Source organism: Odocoileus virginianus, chromosome 3, assembly GCF_023699985.2.
Source record: "Odocoileus virginianus isolate 20LAN1187 ecotype Illinois chromosome 3, Ovbor_1.2, whole genome shotgun sequence".
Classification (NCBI taxonomy): domain Eukaryota; kingdom Metazoa; phylum Chordata; class Mammalia; order Artiodactyla; family Cervidae; genus Odocoileus; species Odocoileus virginianus.
The window spans coordinates 77,203,124-77,227,205 of NC_069676.1; the positions used below are offsets into that span (position 1 = coordinate 77,203,124).

General features: G+C 37.7%; 1 protein-coding gene across 3 annotated transcripts in view; it reads left to right on the forward strand.

Moving 5' to 3' along the window:
- The window catches only part of LOC110135842 (V-type proton ATPase subunit S1-like protein), a 37,093-nt gene extending 14,146 nt beyond the window's left edge, over nucleotides 1–22,947 (forward strand). The window contains exons 1-8 of one of the 3 annotated variants that reach the window (XM_020891176.2): nucleotides 3,060–3,149; nucleotides 4,490–4,619; nucleotides 8,003–8,049; nucleotides 8,306–8,367; nucleotides 9,717–9,946; nucleotides 15,106–15,156; nucleotides 18,257–18,494; nucleotides 22,504–22,947. In XM_020891176.2, coding sequence (XP_020746835.2) covers nucleotides 4,525–4,619; nucleotides 8,003–8,049; nucleotides 8,306–8,367; nucleotides 9,717–9,946; nucleotides 15,106–15,156; nucleotides 18,257–18,494; nucleotides 22,504–22,806 — 1,026 coding nt within the window. In that variant the 5' untranslated portion in view covers nucleotides 3,060–3,149; nucleotides 4,490–4,524 and the 3' untranslated portion in view covers nucleotides 22,807–22,947. Of the gene's footprint in view, nucleotides 1–3,059; nucleotides 3,150–4,205; nucleotides 4,620–8,002; nucleotides 8,050–8,305; nucleotides 8,368–9,716; nucleotides 9,947–15,105; nucleotides 15,157–18,256; nucleotides 18,495–22,503 lie in introns of those variants that run through there. The other 2 variants (XM_020891175.2, XM_020891178.2) reach the window with 2 other exon arrangements.
- Nucleotides 22,948–24,082: the final 1,135 nt, after the last annotated feature.

The following is a 24,082-nucleotide window of genomic DNA, read 5'->3' on the forward strand; positions in this document are numbered from 1 at the left end:
TCTTAAGCGTGATTTCTATTTTAAAATGCATGTGTGAAACCTACTAACTACTAATTATTCTGCTTTAAATATTCTTCACCAAGTGGGAGAAAATTTCGACAACAGAATGCTATATTAAAATTTTAGAGGTATCATGTCATAAAATATATCAAGATGATACTTGATTTAAATTAAAAAAATGTTGCGCACGCGCATGTGTGTGTGTGCCTGAATATATAACTGAAGCATATTTTCAAGAAAGTTTGCTACATAATAAGCACTAAGGGACTACTACTGTGGTTTCTGAGTGTTCACAGAACCATTATTCTCATGGTACAGGACCATCACGGGCTCGGGTTCTCACCTCCTCCTGACCAGAAGTTTGAGGAGCAGTGCAGTCAGGTACTAGTTCTGCTACTGTGTGAGACTATGAGGGCTTGCTCTGGCAGCTGGAAATGTTCTGTGTTTGCCCAGGCCAATACACCACGACTAACCACATGTGGTTACTGAGCACTCAAAGCTTGGTTATTCTGAACTGAGATACACAGAAGTATAAATTATACACCAGGTTTCAGGCATAGAGCAGGAAAGGACAGTAAAAGATTTTGTTACTAATTTTAAAAAATTACTTTTCTGTGTGAAATAATATTTTAAATGTATCAGGTTAAATAAAATATATTGTTAAACTAACTTCACCGGCTTATTTTTAACTCTGTCAGCGTGGCTACTGCTGTTGCCGCTGCTGTGTCACTTCGGTCGTGTCCGACTCTGTGCGACCCCTTAGACGGCAGCCCACCAGGCTCCCCCGTCCCTGGGATTCTCCAGGCAAGAACACTGGAGTGGGTTGCCATTTCCTTCTCCAATGCATGAAAGGGAAAAGTGAAAGTGAAGCCGCTCAGTCGTGTCCAACTCATAGAGACCCCACGGACTGCAGCCCACCAGGCTCCTCCATCCATGGGATTTTCCAGGCAAGAGTACTGGAGTGGGGTGCCATTGCCTTCTCCCAGTGTGGCTACTAGACAACTTTAAATTACATATGTAGCTCTTGCTTGTTTCAATTGAGCAAATAGAAATTATATCTTTGCTACTCACAGCACAGCTGAGAGTCCTTAAGACTAGGATTGCCAGATGTAGCAAATAAAAATACAAGCTATCCAATGGAATTTAGTTTTCAGATGAACAACAAATAATTTCTTAGTATATTATGTCCCAAATATTGTGTGGGGGCATATTCATGAATAAAGTTATTTGTCTTTTTTATCTGAAGTTCAAGGTTAACCAAGTGTCCCACGTTCTGTTTGATAGCACTGTCTGTGACAAAATCCTCACACCCAGACCCGTCTTGCTCCTTGAAATCCCATGGAATCAGGACAAGGACAGAAAAGTAAAAGGAAAGGCGCAGAGTAGAAGTTGAGTGCAGTGAAAGAAAAGAGAAGAAAAGAAAATATAGTGAGAAATAGAAATAAGATGGAGCACGGATAGGCCTTTTTTATTTTATAATTTCTGTTAGCAATTTTCTTCCTTATTTCTGTTTTTTCCCACTTCTCCAAATGTTGTGATTTTATCTCCTTATTTTCTATAGGGCTCCCTAGAGCCACATGAAAAGATGCCATTTGTGCACAGTGGGCAGTAAGGAAAGGAGTGTCTCATCAGGGTCAAATCCCCAGCTTTCCTATAATCCATCATCTCTGAAGTGCCACTTACAATGGACCCTTTTGGCTACCAGGACTTTGTCATTAAAGAGTTCAAGGTTCTTAAGTGTCAAAAATGGTGGTACTTTCATTTTAGAGGATTTTCTTTATTGTGCTGTTTTAATTGTATGTTTTCGGGTGGCTCAGACGGTAAAGAATTCTCCTGCAGTACAGGAGACGTGTCCTCTTTGATCCCTGGGTTGGGAAGATCCCCTGGAGAAGGGAATGATAACCCACTCCAGTATTCTTACCTAGAGAATTTCGTGGACAGAGGAGCCTGGCAGGCTACAGTCCATGGGGTTGCAAAGAGTTGGATATGACTGAAGTGACTTAGCACATAAACAAACAACTGTTAGGAATTTATCATTTGTTTTATGCCTTTTAGGTGGGGGTGGTGTGAGTGGAGGCTGGCAAAGAAGGAATAACTAGATGTTCTTTATTTTTTCTAGTTATTGAAGTAAGAAAAGGCTTTCATCTCTTATTTATTTAAAATTTTGTTATATAGTGTCCTGGGCGTTCATTGGAAGGACTGATGTTGAAGCTGAAACTGCAGTATTTTGGCCACCTGATGTGAAGAGCTGACTCATTTGAAAAGACCCTGATGCTGGGAAAGATTGAAGGCAGGAGGAGAAGGGGATGACAGAGGACGAGATGGTTAGATGGCATCACCAACTCAATGGACATGAAGCTTAGGTAAACTCCGGGAGTTGGTGATGGACAGGGATGCCTGGCGTGCTGTGGTTCATGGGGTTGCAAAGAGTCGGACATGACTGAGTGACTTTCACTCACGGTATTATTAGCAGGCTGGAGTTCATGGGGTCTCGAAGAGGCAGACACGACTGAGCGACTTCACTTTCACTTTCACAGTCTTATACAGCAGATCTGTAGAATTTGTTAAACTTGCTTAACTGAAATTTTGTGTGGATTAATTAGCAAGTTCCATTTCCTCCTTCCTTAGCCCCTGGAAGCCACCATTCCACTTTTTGATCCTATGAGTTTGCCTGTGTTAGATACCTCATATAAATAGAATCATGTAGTATTTGTGACTGGCTTATTTCACTTAGCATAATGTCCTCAAGGTTCACCCACGTTGTCACATATTGCAGAATTTCCTCTTTTTTAAGCCTGAATAATATTTCATTTTATATTTGTATCACATTTTGTTTATCCATTCATCCATAAACAGATACTACCTCTTGGCTATAGTGAATGCTGCAGTGGACACAGGAGGGCTAATAGTTCTTTGAGATCCTGATTTCAGTTCTTGTGGATAATTATCCAGAAGTGCAATTGCTGGGTCATATGGTAGTTTTGCTTTAAAGTTTTTGAGAACAATCTGCATATTGTTTTCCATAGCAACTGCTATTTTCCATAGCAACTCCATTTTGTATTCCCACCAACAGGGCACTTGAGTTCCAGTTTCTTCATATCCTTGACAATGCTTATTTTTTGGTTAACAGCCACCCTGATAGGTGTAAGGTGATGTCTTTGTGATTTTTATTTTTCTTTCCCTGATGTTTAGTGACACTGAGCACTTTTCTTATGCATGTTGGCTATTTGTGTGTTCTTTTTGGAGAAATGTGTATTCAAGTAGTTAGACCATTTGAAAACTGAATTATTTGATTTATGCTATTGAGTTATACGAGTTTCTTATATATTTTGGAAATTACCCTATATCAGATGTATGTTTTGCAAATATTTTCTGTCATTCTATAGTTGCCTTTTCACTCTGTTTTGATTGTTTCTTTTGCTATGCAGAAACTTTTCAGTTTGATGTAGTCCTGTGTCTATTTTTGCTTTTATTGCCTGTGCTTTGGCAGTATATCCATGAAATCACTGATGAAACCAATGTCCTAAAGCTTTCCCCCTATGCTTTCTTCTAGGTTTTAAGTCTTTAACCCATTTTGAATTGATTTTTGTGTATGGTGTGAGATAAGGGTCCATTGCATTCTTCTGCCTGTGGCTATCCAGTTTTCCGAGCACCATTTGTTGACAAGTCTGTCCTTTCCCCTTTGTGTATTCTTGGTGTACTTGTCACCAACACTAACTAACCCTGGTCAGTTGCCCCGATGTGCATGTATTTATTTCTGGGGTCTCTATTCTGTTCTATTGATCTCCATGTCTGTCCTTATGCCAATACTGTACTGTTATACTTACAGTAAAGGAATTTGTGATCCCACCAGCTTTATTATTCTTTCTCAAGGTAGATTTGGCCATTTAGGGCCTTATCTAGTCTTCACAATAATTCTTTAAGTACTTTGTCCCCACTCTGCAAATGAGGAGAAGTAACTTGTCTAAAATACCAGATAGCTAGTAAGAGCTAGAGCTGGGAATGCTCTTGAATGCTGTCCGACTCCCTAGTCAGTACCCTTTACCATTGCATTCCATGCCTCTCGGCAAATGGAGAGTCATGAATTCAATAGGAAACTGTGTATTAGGACACATATGTAAAATTAGGTTAGCCTCAGGGAGTTTTACTTAGTCACTTGAAAAATGCATATGATATTTGTATAATTCATAGATTTTTGAGGAGAATTTAATAATTTCCTGAAAAGTATTATGAGATTCTTAAGAGTACCAAAACTATGCCAATTTCTAAAAAGAGCTTAATAATCTTTCATTGAGATGAATAACCGAAGAACCTAAACAGACCCATTAGTTTCATTCTACACTCTAAATTCAGCAGTATCAGGCTCCTCCTTCCACCCTTCCCCACACATAATACATCCTGGGAATGCTCTCTTTTTATTGGATGAATGTATTAGTCACAAGGCATAAAAAGTACTGCCTCTGCTTGGTTTGCATTTATGAATTAACAGATGTGCCTGGTTTGAAGAAACAGATTCATTTCTTGATGGGAAGAAAAATCTTGTTTAGTTTTTCACTTATTTTTTTATGTATGGGATTTTCACTAACTTTGGACAAGATACTTGCCAGGAAGAATGTAAGGTGAGTAACTGCACATCTTTAAATATCTGTGAACTTCAGTGCAAGTGTGAAATTAGATGATTCTGTCATTTTTTATGTGGTTACACAGCTACATTTGTTAACAATTCAAAACAGATATACTAGATTAGATCATTTGATAGTTACTAAAATCATTGAACTAGAGTTTATAGGTGAGATAAAAATATAGTCTTTATTATAAGAGGGAGGAGTTATTTATTTGTTTAAAGTATCCAAAGAAAATTTGTATTACATATCAAAATATATAAGAAAATGACTCTAATCAGTGTTCATATTTCTTTTATACTCATAAGTACTGTTAATTTCAGTTTATCTTGCTGTTTTTATGTGAGAAGAGAGTAAGCAAAATTTAAAAACTAAGAAATATATAACCTGTCACCCAAAGAATAGATGTTAAATCATTTTACCTGGTAGGAGATGATAATTGTGTGGAGTACACACTACCTAAAACTAACAAGCAAAATATCTGTTTCTATTTCCTTTGTCCTTTTGGCTTCTCTCTATACCATATAAGGAAACATATAGAGATTTCTCTATAAAGAAGAATATTCAAAATCTGAATAGCAATTAACTTATGTCATGTCTCCCAATTACTCATTATGTGCAATCACAACAAATCTGTCAGGGGGGGGTTAGTGTGAACACAAAGAAAAGTGTCAAGCAAGATTATCTGCCAAAACTTGTGTTAAGGAATTCTTAAGTCATCAGCTAATAAAAACAACAAGGACAGACATTTTTTAACATCTGTTTTCCCATGTTCCAAATCAATTAGTTCTTTCATTCAGGTTCACTTTCAAGTAATGTAAGTGACCTATACTCCTTAGGTGGTTAAAGCTTAGTAATATTGCCTTACCTGGTTTATATAGACGTGACTGATTTGTGTATTACACTGATAAAATGTGCCTTAGAAATTATAAAAATCCCAGTTTGGTTTTTGAAGCAGTATTAATGGTTTTAAATCATTTTAGCCTCAGAAGAGACCTTAGAAATCACACAAATCAATCATCATTTGTATCTAATAATATGGCATATTAACTCATTGTGATGGAAACAACAGTTGCTGTTTTGTGAATGTTCTTTCAAATCATAAATCTGGAATTTAAAATATATTTCACCTCTATGGGCAATTCAAGGTCCTTAAGTCTCTAGGAAGGATAATTATATTTTAAGCCTGATACATGTTTCTGATGCTTAGAGAAAGAAGGGGTCATCCCTCTTCCTTTACATATTTGTTCCTCAAATTGGGTTTATACTTAAAAAGAAAATCTCTTCCCTTTCATACAGCATTTCCTGTGATCTCCCATTTCCCACTTCCCTTTCAGAGTTTGTTCATTAAGTTATTAGTTCATTTGTGTATGTAATGCATAGGTTTTTAATACTTGATATTTTTATATAGGCACAATGCTAGGTGCTGGTTATGCAGTGGTGGCAAAACAGATAGTCTCTTCCCTCATGAACCTGTAAGTCTAGAGCAGAGGTGCTCATTAATCAAATGAACGGTGTTATTACAGATAAACTGTGAAATGTTCTTTGAAAGAAAGGTATGGTAAACTGTGAACACATATAATAGGGGATCTGAACTTGTCTGAAAAGTTAGGGACGGCATTTCTGAGGGAGCAATATTTGAGCTGTGATCTGGAGGATATGTAGGATGTGATGAGGAGGTAAAGGGAAGGACAGACTGGAGAACATTCCGGATAGAGGGAAGAGCAGGCACTGAGACTCTTAAGAGGGAAGAAGAGAACATGAAGCATTCAGGGAATTGAACTAAAGAATGCTAGTGTAGCTGGAGCAAGAGGGGAGGAGGGGAAATGAGCACGAAGATTAGGGCCTTGTCAGCCTTTGTAGGAACATGGTCTTCAATCCTGAGCAGAACATGAAGGAGCTGCTTCACCTTCAGCTCCACAAAGGCGTACTTGGGAGACTCTGAATGGAACACCTGGTAAATCAAAAATATGGCACCAGACACTGCAGGCCTAGGGCTCTTTGTTACTTTTCAAACATCGCAGAGATCCCTTTTATTGGAAAGTTTCTGAATATTTTAGTGCTAGTGTAGGTTTACTTGTTTTAAAATTAAAAATCAGTGTTTTTTAGTATGTTCACACAGATAATTTTAACCAGATAATCCTTTAGTTCTACTTTAGTTCAGAGATCATGTAGTGATGTGAAAATGCTTGTGTAGAGTATTTTGTCTTTGGTTGAGATTATGGCTTCCCTTAAAGCCTCATTGGTTGAGGCTTATGGGTGTGGGCAAAGCCAATTCAAATTAGAGTTTATCTGAAAAAAGAAGTACACCAGCCTTATTGTATGTCCATAGATTCACTGAAATGAAAATAAGCCTGTGTTGTGTGCTAAAAGCTTTTCATTAATGAACTCATGAATTGGTTATGACTTGATAATTAATTACTAAAGCTGGATGATGGAATAGGGACTTAGGAGGTGAGGGAGCTTTTATTTTTCTGTTTGAATCTGTGTATGTTTGCAACATTCCTTGATAAAAAGATGTATGTTATCTTTTAACATAGCAATTTCACTTCTAAGAATTTATCTTAAGGGACTTCTCAGGGGTATGAACAAATAATCCAAGGTAATGTTCAATACTATTAATTGGAAACAGCTTAAATACTTAATAGGGATTTATTTAAATATATTAATGTATTCATATGATGTTATACCAGATGAAATTTAAAATTATGTCATAAAAATATGTATATTTTTAAGTAAAAAATTATAGGCTTTAAGATAGTATGTTTATAAAAATCTGTTTTTAAATAATATAAATGATAAATTACATTTGTGTATAGGGTGTATGTGCATGTATGTAGAGTAAAATGCTGGAAGGACATACTATTATAATTTATATCTTCATAATTTTCAGAAATACTTTTTTGGCAATAGAGTTTTTTTTTTTAAAAAAAAGGGTTGAATATTTCTGCTTTAATATGCTAACAGTAAAATATGGTATAAAATTTCACTGTAAAATATTTTATTATGTTTTATAATTTAGTTATTTAATTTATTCTTGGTTATTATTTATTTTGGTTAAACCTTAGTGTCTAGCATACTGCTTGTCTAGCATACTATTGTTTGAGTAGACTATTTATCAATGAATAAAGACTAAGATTGATATTTTAAAGTTTTTTCTTCTTTAAAATTTCCAGTCTTTTCCTTATTTCCTTTGAAGAACATATATAATATTACTTTTTAATCAGAAATTCACTATTCAAAAGTGAACAGTTTTACAGGCTGTGATTCTCCTCCTCTTCTCTGAGATGTAGTAAACCGAAATGTCCTTCTTAAAATTTCATATAAAATCTAAAATGTATATATTTACTTACCATCTTTTTATTTTTGTTTTTTTCTAGTTTCATCTCTCGAACATCTTCAAATAAAGAAGTGGTTGTAAACAGTGGTAAGACTTGTAACTGCCCTTATGGTTCCCTCCGGGGTTGAGGACGGGTTCTGTCTAAGATGGGCTTCCCTGAACACTGGTACTTGCACCTGGAGTCTCTGATGTAAAAAATCTCTTAAATACTGTATTCTAAATTATGAGTCAAAAGAGTCTCAAGCCTGGTACATTTTACAGTGCTTAATGTATTATTGTCACTCAATTACATTAATAAACCGGTGACATTTTGCCTTTGTACTCATGTCATTTTATTTGACAGATCAACAGAATAGTGGTGATATGAAGCCAGTGCAGAATTTCACAGTGATACCAATCACACAGGTATGGACATTTTAGGAAACTAGACTGAATCATTAAAAAAAATGTAAACACATTTCAATCAAGTCAGAGCCACTGTGAAAATATAAGTAATAATTCTGTTAATAACTAACATTCTTGGTTGAACTTTGGGTGAGGAAATGTTATCTTATAGTTGAAAAAACACTTAAGTTTTCCTTGTTGTCATATATAGTGTTTTCATTACAGTATTCAGTTTTACTTTTGTTGCCTTCCAGACAGGATCACTATAGTAACAATTTATCTTTGGTTACTGATAAACTTGGGTTGCTGCTGCCTGTTTAATTTCTCTCTTCTCTTTATTTACACTGGAGTTATTGGTATGGAATAGTTGATCTAGATAAGTGATCACCTCTTTCAGATAGAGATTGCTTTTGTGACCTCCAGAATGATATACCAAAGTGCATTGTCTTGGGCTTCCTAGAAATCTGCAAAGGTTTCATAAGATGTAGAAAAGGGTTAGAATATCTTGCTAGCTTATGTATATTAAATGACCTGGAACTGCATTCTCCAGGAGAGTAGACTAGCCACATGCAGCTATTTAAATTTAAATTCAATTTAGATAATATTAAGTAAAATTAAAAATTAAGCCCCTCAGTTGCACTGGCTACATTTCCAGTACGTAATAGCCAATAGCACAGAATGTCCTGTTGGATATTAATGGTCTGGAGAATTTTGTTGTATTTCCAGAAACCTCTTGTTTCCTTTGTTTAACATATTTTAATTCATTTATTTAAAGTTCTAATTATTTGGGTTCTTATTATTTTAGAGATGATTACTGCCATTAGTGAATTTTTTTGAAATATTAGTAGATATTTATTTTTGCAGTTGTAGGTTTACAGAAAAAAAATTGAACAAAAGTAGAGGATATTCCCATATACTTCCTCAATCTATAACTCATACCATCCCTAATTTTCTCTATATTTAGAATCTTTAAAATAGATTTGATCTAGCACTTATTTAAAAGATAAATTAATTAAATCTAACACTAATTTAATCTTTTAAATCAGTGTTAAAACTGTTACGTTTGTTAAAACTGATAATTTTACCTAAAATTGATAGGTTATATTAGCATTCATTCTTTGTATGGTATACTTTATGAGTTTTAACATTAAAAAATTATACATTGTAATTTGTGGAACTGGGTTCATGTACCTTCAGGTATACCTATATTTTTAAGCTTATTAGGTCCACTCATTTCCTTTTACCCACAATAGCATGGGCTCTGGAGCTAGCAGGGTAACAGGCTTTGAATTGGCTCTTTTGCTTCCAAGAAGCCTTCTGTACTATGGAAACAAATGCATATCTTAAATTTCACTGATTGGGTTCATTAGGCTCTCAACTACAATCTGAGCAGACGTTTAAAAAAAGAACCTCGGAATGCATTCAGCCATCATAGCCCAGTTAATGTCTCCATGGATGGAATTCCCTGCATTCTGTTTTGGGCCAAAAGAATAACAATTAAATTTAAGAATCAGACCTGGCTGGACCTTACAGATGAAGCTATTGGCCAGAAGGCAACAGTGGATGCTGGCAACTCAAACTGCAGTGAAGAAAGTGCCATGTAAGTTGACTGCTTTGCTGGAGCAAGTCCTTAGGGTGAGTGTAGCCTGTTAACTGGGTGGTCCCATTTTCTGTCATTTCAGAAAGTAGAAGTAGGCTCCTTTGTACATGACCGTGACATACATTTCTGAGTAAATGTCTAAAATGAAAGAACAAGTTAGAAATCAGTTGTTTTAGTTTCTTATTTTTTCCCCAGTAATTTTCTTCTGAACACTCTAGCTTTGTGAAAGATCAGAGTTTTGAAAATGAAGCTTCCCAAACTCATTCTGAAAGAGTGGATGGATTCCAGACTCTGTGTCAGCTCCAAATGTAAAGTGTCAAAGTACTTTTGTCCTAGCAGGGAGGAAATTCCATATCACTGAGCAGCGTCATACATATTCTAGTGGGTGAAGCAGAGAAAGCTGACTCTATCTAGCCAGGGTAGGTATTCAATTCTAGGAAGTGTTCTGAAGTTGTAGAACATTGCCTGTTTGCGAATGTGCAAGGGGCCCAATTTCAGAGAATTCTTTAGGACATTAAAAAATGATTAGAATAATTCTTTTTCACTTGAGATAAGCATATCCCTTTTGAAGAGGAAATTAGTTTCCACTGCCTTTCTTTGCTTTTCAGTCATCCAAGCAAATATTTTTTTGCTTGTATTGTTTTGGTCCAGAGGGAGGAAGTCTGGCATATCCCACTTGCTTTCTATACAACTCCTTGCTTTCAACATTTGTTGGTATAACAGAGGCTTTTGGAAGATTCTCTGCATTTGTTCTGGCCTGGTTGAGATGGGCAGAATGCTTCATATAAAACCATAACATGCTCTGTGTTTTGTGCTTGTATGTGTGTGTATTTCTCTGTGTTCTCCTTATATACTTTCATAGAAATACTTTTTTATTGCTGAACTTGCCATTTAAAAATTCTTGATGATGGGTAAAATGGATTATATTCATATATACTTACAAGTTACATTACAAGTTTTAGTAATTATTTCCCATTGCTATTCAGAGTGACTCTCTTTATCAGAGAACTAGTGAGTTGTAAGCAAAATGAGAGTCCGCCCAGATTCGTTTATTCTGTTACAGCACAACTATCAAAGAGACTTCAACATTGCTGAGAGCTCAGGACTTTTTCCTCAGGCTCTAATTAATTCCTTACAGGGCTCTTTATTTGTGGTCAGCTGCAGGGAGAGAGACTGCCTGCCTGAGGATCATCTTGCCTGTCTGCCTGTCCATGGCTGACTGGCCCTTCTTGATTCCATTTATCCTGACCCCAGGGGTTTGTGGGGAAGATCAGGGCACCACAGATTTTTGCTGGACTTCAGAAACTTTAATTATCACTGGGAACCTAGAGACAGAAAGAATGAAAACTTAGCTTCTAGGTCCAGTTCTGCCAATGAGCTCTGTGACTTTACAAATAGGAGCCACTGTAGGGTGAGATGGCGATGATGGCATCTGGTAATAGCAACTAACAAGGCTTGAGCACTTGGCCTTGGCCAGGCACCTTGTGAGGACTTCACAGTCACTTCATCTGTTATCCCTCGTAGTGCTCTTGTGAATAAGTCCCTGAGTCACAGGTACACATATCACCTGTGTTTTAAGTGAGAAAATCAAAGCTTGTGAGGTTAGGAAACTTGCTAAGATCATACAGCTTATATGGTAATAGAGTTGGGGTCTAAAACATCTTTAACAACACCATCTTCCCTCCTGTCTTGGCCCTATCTGATAGGAGTGTGAAAATCAAATGAGGAAGTGTACATGTGAGAACTTCGTCAAGTGCTACTCAAAGTTCTAATGTTATTTTTCCAAGATACTAATGATAACAGAGTAAAATAGTGTCCAGTTACCTGGTAGAGAGACCAAGGGAACCTTTCGTTTTTGCAGTACACAAATTAATGATATTTTTTCTTTGTCACTGCCCAAGAATTCCAGTGGGTGAGTCCCAGGCATGCGTCACCCACCTTTTGGGGTCCTCAGGTGAGTGTGCAGGCACGCTGGAGAGCCCACCAAAGGGCATAAGTGGGAGGCTTCCCCGGATGTGAGGCGTTCAAGGACCAGCTGCTGACACTGTCCTTGACTCCTGTGAGTTACAAAGATTAGTGAGATGCCTTTGTCATGCTGGCAAGGAAATTTTATATTCGAGAATCAGAAAGGGAGTTGCAGAAAGAACAAACCCAAGCAAAGATATAACCATGTAAGGTCAAAAGCACAGATTAAAAAAAGATGACCACATTTTAGTGCTTGGAAATAACATGTTCAGGGAAAGGCAAATTGTTGGCAGACAGATTTGCTACGGAAGTCTTTTTAAATAGTGAAAGCCTTACAAATAGAGCATAATCCCAGCATCTGTGTGTATTTTGAATTTAGGCAATTATAGTCTCTAGAATTCAGAATCTGCTTTAAACATGGGGAGAGGAGGGTGCTTGGTAAAGTAAAAGAAGCTCTTTCTTGAGTGAGTCCCTAGGTTGTATTTCCCCTTTATGGTGCATCTTATGGTGCACGGCTTGGCACATGAAAGAATCTCATTGAATGATTGCTGAATTTGCATTGTTGAAACCAGGCCTCCTGTCATTTACTCTGCCACAGAGCACGTTAACAGCTTTCACTGAAACCAGGGCTGCTGGAGAAAGCTCTCGGGGCATCAGAAGCATGGAGGCTGTTGAGCTGCTCCACCAGAGATCTGAGTGGGCACTGCATGGCTCTGCTTTGAGCTTTATTTAGTTCGTTAGCTGGAGAGAGAGTTTGTGCATAACTAAGCTATTCTGATTCCTTGGAGGAACTAGAGAAATTTCTGTTAGAGTAAGTGACCAGTCAAATTTATAAAGTACAGTCTAAGAAATGCATTTCATTTCTTTAAAGTGTTTTCAGTAATTTGTAACAGATTATCAGAATACTGTTAGAGAAAAATTCTCCTGAAAACTTGCTTTAGTGAGCAAATTAGCTTATAAAGTGTAAGTTAGTGCTTCTAAGGTATCTAAGCTCATGATGTTATGAAATAAAGATATTTCTTTTAGTGATCTTTTTAATATGGTTTATTTTGTAAATACTCCTTCCCTTTCTCCATAAGTAGTAGGAAGATAAACTTGAGCTCAGTCACTGACATTTCTGTTTCTTGATGAGTGTGACTGAATTAATGAGATTATATTTGTGTGAGTTTTCTCAAACTCGTAATTGGATATTTTATAAACATCGACTTTGATTTTTTAGAATGTATATTGAGGTGTTATAACTTCTTAATGTTATAATGTCACATATCAGCATCATCCTTCATATATCTAAATTTCTCACATTTTCCCATTTCAATTGTATTTAGCTTTTCATCATCCTTATTTTTTAACCTGATTGAAATTTAAATGAAATACACTAAACTGCACATATTTCAGTTATATAGTTTGGTCTGTTTTGACATATGCTTATATCTGTGAAACGATCGTCGCAATCAAGTTAGCAGACATTTTCATCACACTCAGAAGTTTCCTTGTGCCACTCTGTGATCCATCCCTGTGCATTCCCACCTTGCCAGATAACTGCTGTTCTGCCTCCTATCATTATAGATTAGTTTGCATTTTCTAGAATTTTGTATAATAATAGCTATAATAGAACAATGTACACTCTTTTTTTTAGTCTGGCTTCCTTCACTTAGTGTAACAATTTTGATATTATTCTATGTTGTTGCTTGTGTCAAAGGTATGTTTCTTCTTATTGCTGAGTAGTAAGTACTCCTTTCTATGGATATACCACAGTTTATCTATCCATCTCCCTCTTGATGGAAGTTTGTTTTTTCCTCCAGTTTTTAGATAACTTTCCAAATAAATTTGCTGTGAACATTCATGTACAAGTCTTTGTAGGAACATATATTTTCATTTTTCTTAGGTGAATATCTAGGAGTTGAATGGGTGGATCATATAGCATGTGTATGTTTAGCTTATTAAGAAACTGCCAAACTTTTTTTAAAGTAGTTGTAGCATTTGCCATCCTACCAGCATTGTATGAGCATTCCAGCTACTTCACATCCTTCCCAACCTTAGATATGGTCAGGGTCAGACTATAGAGAAAATATTATTATGTTTCTGTATGGTTAGCAATTTATGAACAAATTTTGCTGAGATGTGGGTTTAAAGGTAAATCTTGGTAAGAAATGTATCTCCTGAGAGGAATGTGATTACATGTCAAGAAATAATGAAGCTAGTGCCACTGAGATATTCCAGGGCTTCTAAACCCAGAGGCTTCTTATAATCTCCTTGGAGACATTTATTTACATATATGGGTATTAGACATGCAGCCATTTGTTTCCTTTGTAATGAGCTGTTTGCTCCCATTCAAAGACTAATAATATAACTCATACAATTTTATTTTCCCAAGGAAAATTTCTGACACTAAGGAAGTAAATGTTTCTCTCCTTCTCTCAGGAGATGAAGAAGAAAGCACTCCAATATGAGCTTCCAGATTCATAATTTTAGTATTCCTTACCTATGTTATAAATCCCTGTATGTGCAGGATGACATCTGGTTCTCATGAGGGGGACGAACTGGGCTAAAACGAGAACCAATATGGTTATTGCTCTGAGTTAGTAACAATCTATTTCTGCTCCAGGAAATTTTGTGTTAACTTTCAGAAAAATGTGACTAAATATAGGTAGTAAAAGCTTAAGAGTGAACTTTTTTTTAAAAAACAGTTTTAGCCATACTGATTACTGTACCATGGCATCTTATTGTAGTTTTATTTTGTATTTTCTGGATGACTAACAATATTGACATCTTTTCATGTTATTGGTTGTTTGTATGTCTTCCTCTGTGAAGTACATCTTTTGAGCATTTTAAAGTTGGGTTGCCTCCTTATTATTGAGTTGTTAGTGCTATTTCCTGTATTTAAGATACAAGTTTTTTTTGCATATGTGTTGTGAATATTTTGTCCCATTCTATGACTTGCCTTTTTCATTTTCTTAACATTATCTTTTGAAGAGCAGAAGTTTCAAGCATTTAATATAGTCTAGTTTATCAGTTTTTCATATTTTTTTCAAGGAACTATCCAACCCTAAGATTTCAAAAATGTTTTCTTATGTTTCTTCTGTGTTTTATAGTTTTAGTTGTTACATTTAGACTTATGATCCATTTGGGGGCAATTTTTTAGTATAGTGTGGAGTAAAGGTTATTCTTGATAGATTGTATTTCTGTTTTGTTAGGTTGTCTCTGAAGTTTGGTGATGCTGAAAATCCCAGAGGTGTTGATATAAGGTAGGTATGGATGCCATTTTGGAATATCATAGGCTTAAAACTCCAGATTAGCTCCATATAATTTATCCATTCCGCATATATGTATCAAGGGCCTGCTGTGATAAGCATTGTGACACATGAAATGCCACATTTATCTAATTTCACTGAAGAGTCAGTGGTGTTATAATGGGATCCTATAGTAATACTTTCTTTAGTTTCTATAATACCAAATCATCTGTATTTTTTCCTTCTTCCTTTAGTGCCCTAGAAAATACACAAATCTGAGACTATAATACCTCTTTCCTATGAGCAAAGAATAAAATATGTTTAAAGCTCCAGAGCTGAGGCTCTAGTTTCAAGTTATTTTCTACATAGCTTCTTACAACTGAGTCACACTTACAACTTAACAGTAACTGAATATTCTCTGTTAGTTGAATTCCCCAGCAGACAATCAACATAGGTCTACATTTTTCTGTGTTTATAGAATAATACCTCTGCTAACAGTGGCTTAGCAAGCAGTTAGGAATGACTTCAGGAGGGGGAGCAATTTGAAGGTATTTAAATTTTTTTCTTATGAAATTATAATGTTTCCTTTCCTACAGGACCAGCCTTTTAGTGGAGATAAACACCTGTGTCTTTATCTTTACTTGAAAAACCAACAGGTTGTACCAGGGCAATCTTTTGCAAAGCTGTGTTCTATGGAGCACTTTTGCTCTGTGTAAATGTTTATAATATTCCCAGAAAGGGGGTCCTATGGTTAAATGTGTTTGAGAAGAACTGCACACCATGTCCTCTTGGAGATTCACAGTAGAAATTTGTATATTGAAGTTTCTGTGAAGATATGCTCTTAAAGAAAAATGCTATACTTGGTGACTTTGATTAACCACTCATTTCCTGGCTTTTTTTTTTTTTTTTTTGTCAATGGTTTTTCTTCACTTAGCTGTGATTTTGGTGTCTTTGTGAGAGGAGATGAGCTTAGGTTCTTCTATTCCACCATCTTTCCCCTAATGCTTTAAAATTATAATTTTTCTTCTGATGATAAAGCTGTGTGGCTACTTTCCTCTAGGTAAAAAAAAGTGTTATTTGAATAAAAAATATTCCCCATTCCTATATCAAACAGATATTTATATATGTTTGGCCACCTTGTGAGATTCTGTTTTCCTTATAAGATTTCTCTGAAAGATGATGGCATGTATGTTCTAAATTATAACCAATGAAACACTAGTATCCCATGATATGCAAGCAGGTATTGAGAAAAGAGCTTTCTAAATTTAAACATAGGAAATGCTAAGTTAGAGGCAAAAAAAAAAAGAAAGAAAGAAAGGGGGATTGGAGACAAGATGCATGTCTTGAAGGATATTTTGAGCAGTTCCATTGGTGCATCACTGCTCTCACCTCACTGAGGCTGTGACAGAACAGTCTCAGGCCATTATCTGAAACAGGGCTGCAGAGAGTGTGGCAGGCTCTACTGCAGCCCTAGCTCAAGAGAAGTCATTTCCGGGGATTCCAGAGGTAGCTTGCCCTTTCTAGGAATGGCTCTTGTGGACTACTCTGGAATGTCTGACTCCAGAGTCCCCATCTGAGATGTCCACCATCTTCTGGCCTTCACTGTTCTTGGTGGGATTATTGCAGTGGACAGGGGTGGCCAGGCTCAACTGCGTCCCCTAACAAACCTTTTTGTATCTGAGTCAGGAGCCCAGGGTGAGCTGCAGATGTTTTAGATAACATCGAATGTTTTACAGCACCAGGCCGGCACAGGACACTCACCGTGTGTGCCTTTCAACTTAGACAAGCCCAGCCTGTTTTACAGATGAGGAAGGCTAGACCCAGAGAGGGGTTGAACAGCCCTTATCATTACCACTAATAAGAACTGTATTTGTGAGAGCTCTTTTGGCTCCTTAAAGCCAAAAGGTAACTGATGGATGAATAGGACTGAAAATGTTAGCTTCAGACGCTTAACCAACCTCACCAGAGCAGCGTCTTTCTCCATCTCTTGACTCTGCTGTCCTTGGGTCAGCTTTCACCCTCAGGCTGGCGAGACAGTGGCCAGCTGGCAGTTATTCACTTAAGCAACATGAAGGAGCTCTGTTGCCCGATGCTGTAGCATAGCCATATCAGAAGCACCAGGACTGCATCTTCTCAACCCTGCGTGGGGTGTATGCCCACTCTAAACCAATCACAATGATTAAATGGCCGCAGTACACTGATTGGCAGGGCCAGAGAGACTTCGCTGAGAGGGGAGAGGGTCAGCCCTAATACACCAAGTTGCTGTTCCCAGAGGGAGCGGGAATGTAAACGACAGGTGGGCAAAGCCAGAATAAAGCCCACGCTTTTACCCTGAGTTATACTGATCTCAGTTGCTTTCTTTTTAAAAATTTAAATATTGTTGATTTATAATGTTGTTTTAATTTCAGGTGTATAGCAAAATGAATAATCACATTAACATTTTGATCTCTTTCTATAATTTTTTTCTATGCAGTCACACATTTTTTAAATGAAAAAAAAAATGATCATGATATATGCATATTGCACCTTTTTTTTTATTGCTAGAGAATATTCCATTCCAAAACGGCTAAGAGTAAGAGCTCTTGTCTCAAATTGTATTCTAAGCCCAGCTCCAATGCTTACCTGTTAGTCATTTTAACCCCTTTGTGTCTTAGATTTCTCACCTGTGAAATTAGGATGTTTTCTATCTCATGGTGTTGCAGTGAAGATTAAATAAAATACACATAAAGAACTTAGAAAGATGCTTGACACATAGTAAGAGCTACTACTTTTATTTTTGACCATTATTTATTTAGTTAATTCTGTATTATTGTCCACTCAATTTTCAGATTTTTTGCAATAATAAAATTATTTTAATTAAAAAAAAAAGAAAGAAAAAACACAAGCGTTCTGTATTTTCCCTTTTGTAGGAATTTGTGTTCCTTACTTTTGGGGGCTGCTCTGTTAATTGGTTTCATTCTCGTCCATGAAGAGCTTTAGTTCCGAACTAGAAAGTAAAACCTGTCTCTGAGACAGTTCTACTTCCTGACAAAAGAGGGCGCAATTGTACCGTTCGTAGACAATGCTCTGCGTCAGCAGTGCTTTCGGGATAATACTGTTTTATAATCATTTTCAGACTCGCCCTTACCAGTTACAAGTTGTCTATCCAGAGATGGTTTAGTTTGCACCGAGTCGAGGTTATTTTTAATAACTCAATTCAAGCAACTTTTAATGCAACTGGCGTTTACGCTCCGTCAAGTTACTCCTACCACTGCCAGCGCGTCAGCAGCCAGCAGCCGCACGATGCCCTCCTGCTGCCCAGCGACACCAATGATACGTCAAGCCCGTGGGAAGTCACTTTTGTTGATTTCCAGGTAACAAACTAAAACCTGTGCTCAGTGGCCCTGTGTATTTGGTGCCAAAGAAACTCGGTGTTTGTTTGAAAACACAGATGTTTAAGGAAAAGAGAGTAGATATCTTTAAAATAATATTGGTATGAGTTATCTTCTTAATCTTCTAAGGTATGAAATAGAGAAGGATCAAGTATTTCCTCTTCCTGCAGTGATCCCCCCATGCTCTCATCCCCAAAACTTGCTTTTACATTCAGGTTTTTCCAGCCCCTAGTAATTATCAGTGAGGAATGCCAACAATCTAAGCAAGAGTGAAGCTGTGGCATGAAGCCCGGTGACTGATACTTCCTGGAGTGAGAGGCCCTTTTGGGGAGAGGAACTGTCGGACAATTATTTTATTTCCTTCAGGGAGAGGAGTAGTGATCTTATCAGGGCAGATAAGAAGTACATCTGCAGTGTGAATGACAGCTTTGGCATTTGGCATAGGAATGGAACTGTCAGCCAGGGAGTCAAACATATCCCAAAGATCCTCTTGAAAGTATCTGGGGAAAGTCATGGAGACACAAGAGGTTTCTTTTCACCACCAGAATCTCAGGCTGAGAGACGTCTGTCAACTTCATCCTGTTTACCTGTTAAAACAGCTTAATTTGTTCTTCTAACTCACTGAAGTAGTCAGGGTTTTACATGTCCCTTTTCTGGGTACTTCTTGATTTTTTCCATATATAAATGTATCTTTATTCCCCTTCCCCCTAGCTTGGAGAAGTGTGGTGTGGTTGTTTGGGGGTAGGGAAGGAGTTTCCATTTTGGGATTCAAAAGACATGGTTTTGAGTTAACTTCTCAGTCACTTGGGCTGAGCTACTCCACCCTCTTGATTTCTGACCTATCTTTATGGATGTAAAGAATTCATGGCCTAATATGTGCGGCAACACCCAGCACTGTATTAAGCATGGATTAGCATGGATTAACAGTGGCACTGTTGTAATTATATTACATACTTTGTCTTAAAAACTTAACATAATGCTGCAAGATAGCTGTTATTATCCCTGTTTTACCAATGAGATGACTGAAACTCTGGTGATTACATAAATGTTCAAAGTGGTATAATTGGTAAATGGTAGAGGCAGAATTTGAATTGTGGACTGTCTGGCTCCAAAGATACTTTGTAATACATATAATATATATATCTATTTATATAATACTTAAAAAGTATATATTATATCTATTTCTTTCTCTTGTCCTTTCAAAAAAGAAGCAGGCAGAAAGGGCAATGAAGAGGTAATCATGAAAAAAGGACTAATTCACACATAATCTTGCCTAATTAGGACAGAACTAACTGATTTATACTTCCACCTTGGTCCAGAAATGACTTAAAATGACTATAGAAATACTTCAAGAAAAACAATTTTGAAAAAGAGGCAAACCACTTCACATCAATTAGGATGATTATTATATATATAAAAAAAAAATCCCCAAGCTGAAATAACAGCTTTTGGCAAGGAGGTAGAAAAATTAGAACCCTTGTGCATTGCTGGTGGAAATGTAAAATGGTGCAGCCACCATGGAAAACAGTGTGCTAGATCCTCAAAAAATTAAACATAAAATTACAATGTGATTCAGCAGTTCCACTTCTGGGTATATACCTAAAAGAATTGAAAACAGGGACTTGAACAGATGTTCGTGCACTCTATATTCATAGCAGCAGTATTGAACATAGCTAAAAAATGAACATAACCCAAATGCCTATCAATAGATAAATGAAAGACAAAATCTAGCATATACATACAACATACTATTATTTAGCCTTCCCTTTAAAAGGAAGGAAATTCAGATACATGCAACAGCATGAATGAACCTTGAGGTTACTGTACTGAGTGAGATAAACCAGACATAAAAGGACAAATGTTTGTATGATCCTATTTATGAGGTACTCAAGTAGTCACATTTGAAGACAGAAAGTAGAATGGGAGTGGCTAGGAGCCAGGGGAGGAGGGGACTGGAGAGTTAGTGTTTAGTGGGTACAGATGGTTTTTTGAAAAGATAGATGGTGTTGATGGTTGCACATGATGTGAATGTACTTGATGCCAGTGAACTCTGTACCTAAAAATGGTTTAAAATGGTAGATTTCATGTATATTTTCCGATAAAAATATAAAACAAAAAATGGGAGCAAGGGACTAAGAAAAATAAGAGAAGAATAGATTAGTCAAACCACCGGTAAAGCTGGCATACAAAAGCATGCAGCCATCTGTCTGCCCTGGCTGGAAGCGGCACAGTAATTTGGCTTAGAAGCTTTTGAGCAACCAGCATAAGAAAGAATCACCCCTCACATATTTATGGGATCCACAAAGCTACTGAAAATGTGCAGTGACGAGCACATGTGTCCTTGGTGTGTGTGACGTCAGCATCCTCAACAGCAGCCTCATAGTGGACAGAGCACTGGGTGTCGGAGGTGAACCTTTTCAAGCCCAGTCCAGGGAAGAGGCGGTGGTGATGGGGGTTCAGGGATGTCTGCAAAAGCCTGCATTCCACACACGCAGCTTTGCTGCTCTGGCTTATTCTAGGAATAGAGTGAAGTCACATTCATGGTGAACTCAGATGCCTCAGGCAGGCCAGGTAGGGACTGTGGCAAAGTGTAGCCGACATTACAAGCAGAATATTTTATTCAGCTCCAGATAAGTTTTGCTTTGTAGGAATGCAAGCCCAATATTGCCAGATCTTCTGACTTTTTGATTAAAGATAGAAATCTAGATTCCTGGGGGGAGGCTTTTAGGATGTTAGGAGCAAACAGAACTTGCCTGTGGACTAGATACAGAGGACCTGCAACCTCTAGTCCAGAAAATGGATAGACAGCGTATCCTTCAGGCATCCTCCACAGATACTGTTCTCAATCAAGTCTTAAGAATTAAGTGGCAGTCCATATGAGGACATTCTCTTTGGCTGGAGTTGTAGCATCACCTGGGGAAGGATAGGCTACCCACTCCAGTATTCTCGGGGTTCCCTGATGGCTCAGATGGTAAAGAATCTGCCTGCAATGCGGCAGACCTGGGTTCAATCCCTGGGTTGGGAACGTCCCCTGGAGGCGGCACGGCAACCCACTGCAGTATTCTTGCCTGGAGAATCCCCATGGACAGAGGAGCCTGGTGGGCTGAAGTCCGTCGGGTCGCAGAGAGTCAGACACGACTGGGTGACAAAGCGCAGCACAGAAGCATCAAATGAAGCCATCTTTGGTCACTGAGTAGCTTAACTCTTCAGGCTCATGTGTGAGGAGGTCACTTTGCCTCTTCACAGAGTGGGCAGGCCAAGTATCCCAAAAGCTAGGCCAAGAGTCTCCTTCAGGAGTTGTTTTGGCTCAGTCTAAGCACAGACATTAATAGTTGGGTGAGCAAAGCCCTTAAGTTCTATGGTATGATAGGAGGGCTACAATCATTTTAACATGGAAAATGCTAAGGAGCCCACTTAAGACATAAAGATGAGTCCTCAATAAAGCATTCTTGGATAATTCAATTTTCTGATATACTCTTTTAAAACAAAATAGGTGACTGAATGAGGTGATGCTGTGTTAGCTTTTGTTATCTATAGTTGACCTCACTAGGAATCATGATGTTGGCCCCTAAAAGACTCTTCCTGTCTACTTACTGCCAGCAGAATCAAAGGCAGAGGAACTGAGAATTAATATTCTTTGTGAAATTTATATTAGCACTTGTAAAATTTTGAGTAGACTTTTTGAATTTTAGAGACACCAGACATTTTGGTTTTAGATGAACTAAGGATCAGATTAAAAGGGGATTTATTTCAGGACCTTGAATTTCACTGGCCTCTTAATTATGACAACGATATATCTCAGAGTTTCTGAGTCAGCCTTGATTTAAAATTAAGCTTCACTAGCATTTTTTAGATAATGTGATTAGATTATTCAGCAAGTATGGCCTGATATTTAAATTTAAGTAATTAGGGTCCAGAACCCTTTGCCAAGCTCTTAAGTAGATCTAAGAAAAAGAGTATGCTACTTTAGCTCTTTTCTGTCTCCTGACAGATCCAAGGCTTCCCCATCAAGGGGGGACAGTTTGCCAAGGCCCGAGACTGCACCTCTTCCTTCTCGCCAGCCATTCTGATCGGCCTGGCGATGTCCCTGCTGCTGCTGTTGGTGCTGGCCTACACCCTGCACATGCTCATCTACCTGCGCTATCTGGATCGGCACTATGATCTCATCGCCTCCCCGGCCCACTTCCCCCAGCTGACAGCTCAAGACGCGGTAGAAGAGAAGGAGCTGCTGAGGAGCCAGGGAGCTGAATGCTATGAACTGAGAAGCCAACAGATCTGCAAAATTTATGTTTAACAGCACAGCTCCCTTTCCCTCAGAAGGTCTGCAGTAGGCTCCGAAAAGAGTTGTTCGTGTTCTGTGCTGTTTGCTTTGTGATACAGGGTCTTCACCAAAAGTCTTGGATTTTTAAAAAAGGAAATATATGCAAAAAATACATTTTGGAGCATCTTCTGTCTTTCTTAGATAGACTTGGAGCAATGAAAAAAGCATCTTAATCTCACAGAGTTATCTCTGTGATTGCTGCCCCAAGGTGCCTTGACAGTAAAAGAATATTTCAAATTAGGGACACCTCCCCCCCCAAAAATGGAGAAGGAAATGGCAACCCACTCCAGTATTCTTGCCTGGGAAATCCCATGGACAGAGGACAGAGGAACCTGGCGGGCTATAATCCATGGGGTAGCAAGAGTCGGACACGACTTAGTGACTAAACCATCACCACCCCCCATAAAAGAGGATGATGCAATATAAAGAAGGGAAAACACACTTGGTCCTCCTTGTCTGTGCCAGTTTGGATGTGATAAATATATAAATGATAAATATAAGGTTATCTGGAAGTTCAGAATTTAACATTTTTTTAAACATAGTTTGCATTTTTCAGAAGTTATGTCCCAATTTTGTTTTAAAAAGTAGTCTTTTCTTTTCTTCCCCCCTCTTTCACAGAACTGTTTAGGGAAGACTCCTGTCAATATGATGGAATACTTTATTCAAGGGCATCCTTGACATTTGCTCTGCTCTTCAGAGGCAGCCCAGTTTAGTCTCTGAAGGAGCAATAATAATCTTGGCAGTATCTTACCTTTCTTATTTAATTCTGGTGCCAAGGCTTGCCTCATTTGTCTGATTTAGACTTCCATCAGCTCTCCTAGGTACCACTTGAAATAAACAACTAAGCTAAGTAAAACCAATGTGCTTGCTATGCAGACACAGTTCCAAGCCCCCCTCCCATGAGAAAGTTTCCCCTAAACTCTTTCTTAATAGAAATTCTGGAACTGCCACTGATCTTACAACCATTTTATTCCTCATGGATTTCCCCATAATGCTTTTCAGTTCTTGTTATACTGAAGAATGGCTCACTCTGCACCCTTACCGAAGCGTCTCTAATATGCTTTCTGTGTGAAAACTACATCACATTTCCTTAACTAGGGTTTCACACATGAGCTAGGTTCTAATAAGACACCCTGCCCAAAAATTTAAAAAGCATCTGAGAACAATGTGGGGTAGGGAGTGATGCACAGAGACATTGGATCCTTTGGGCAGCTGTGGTCTGGGATGATGGGTCTATAGTCTAGAGTCA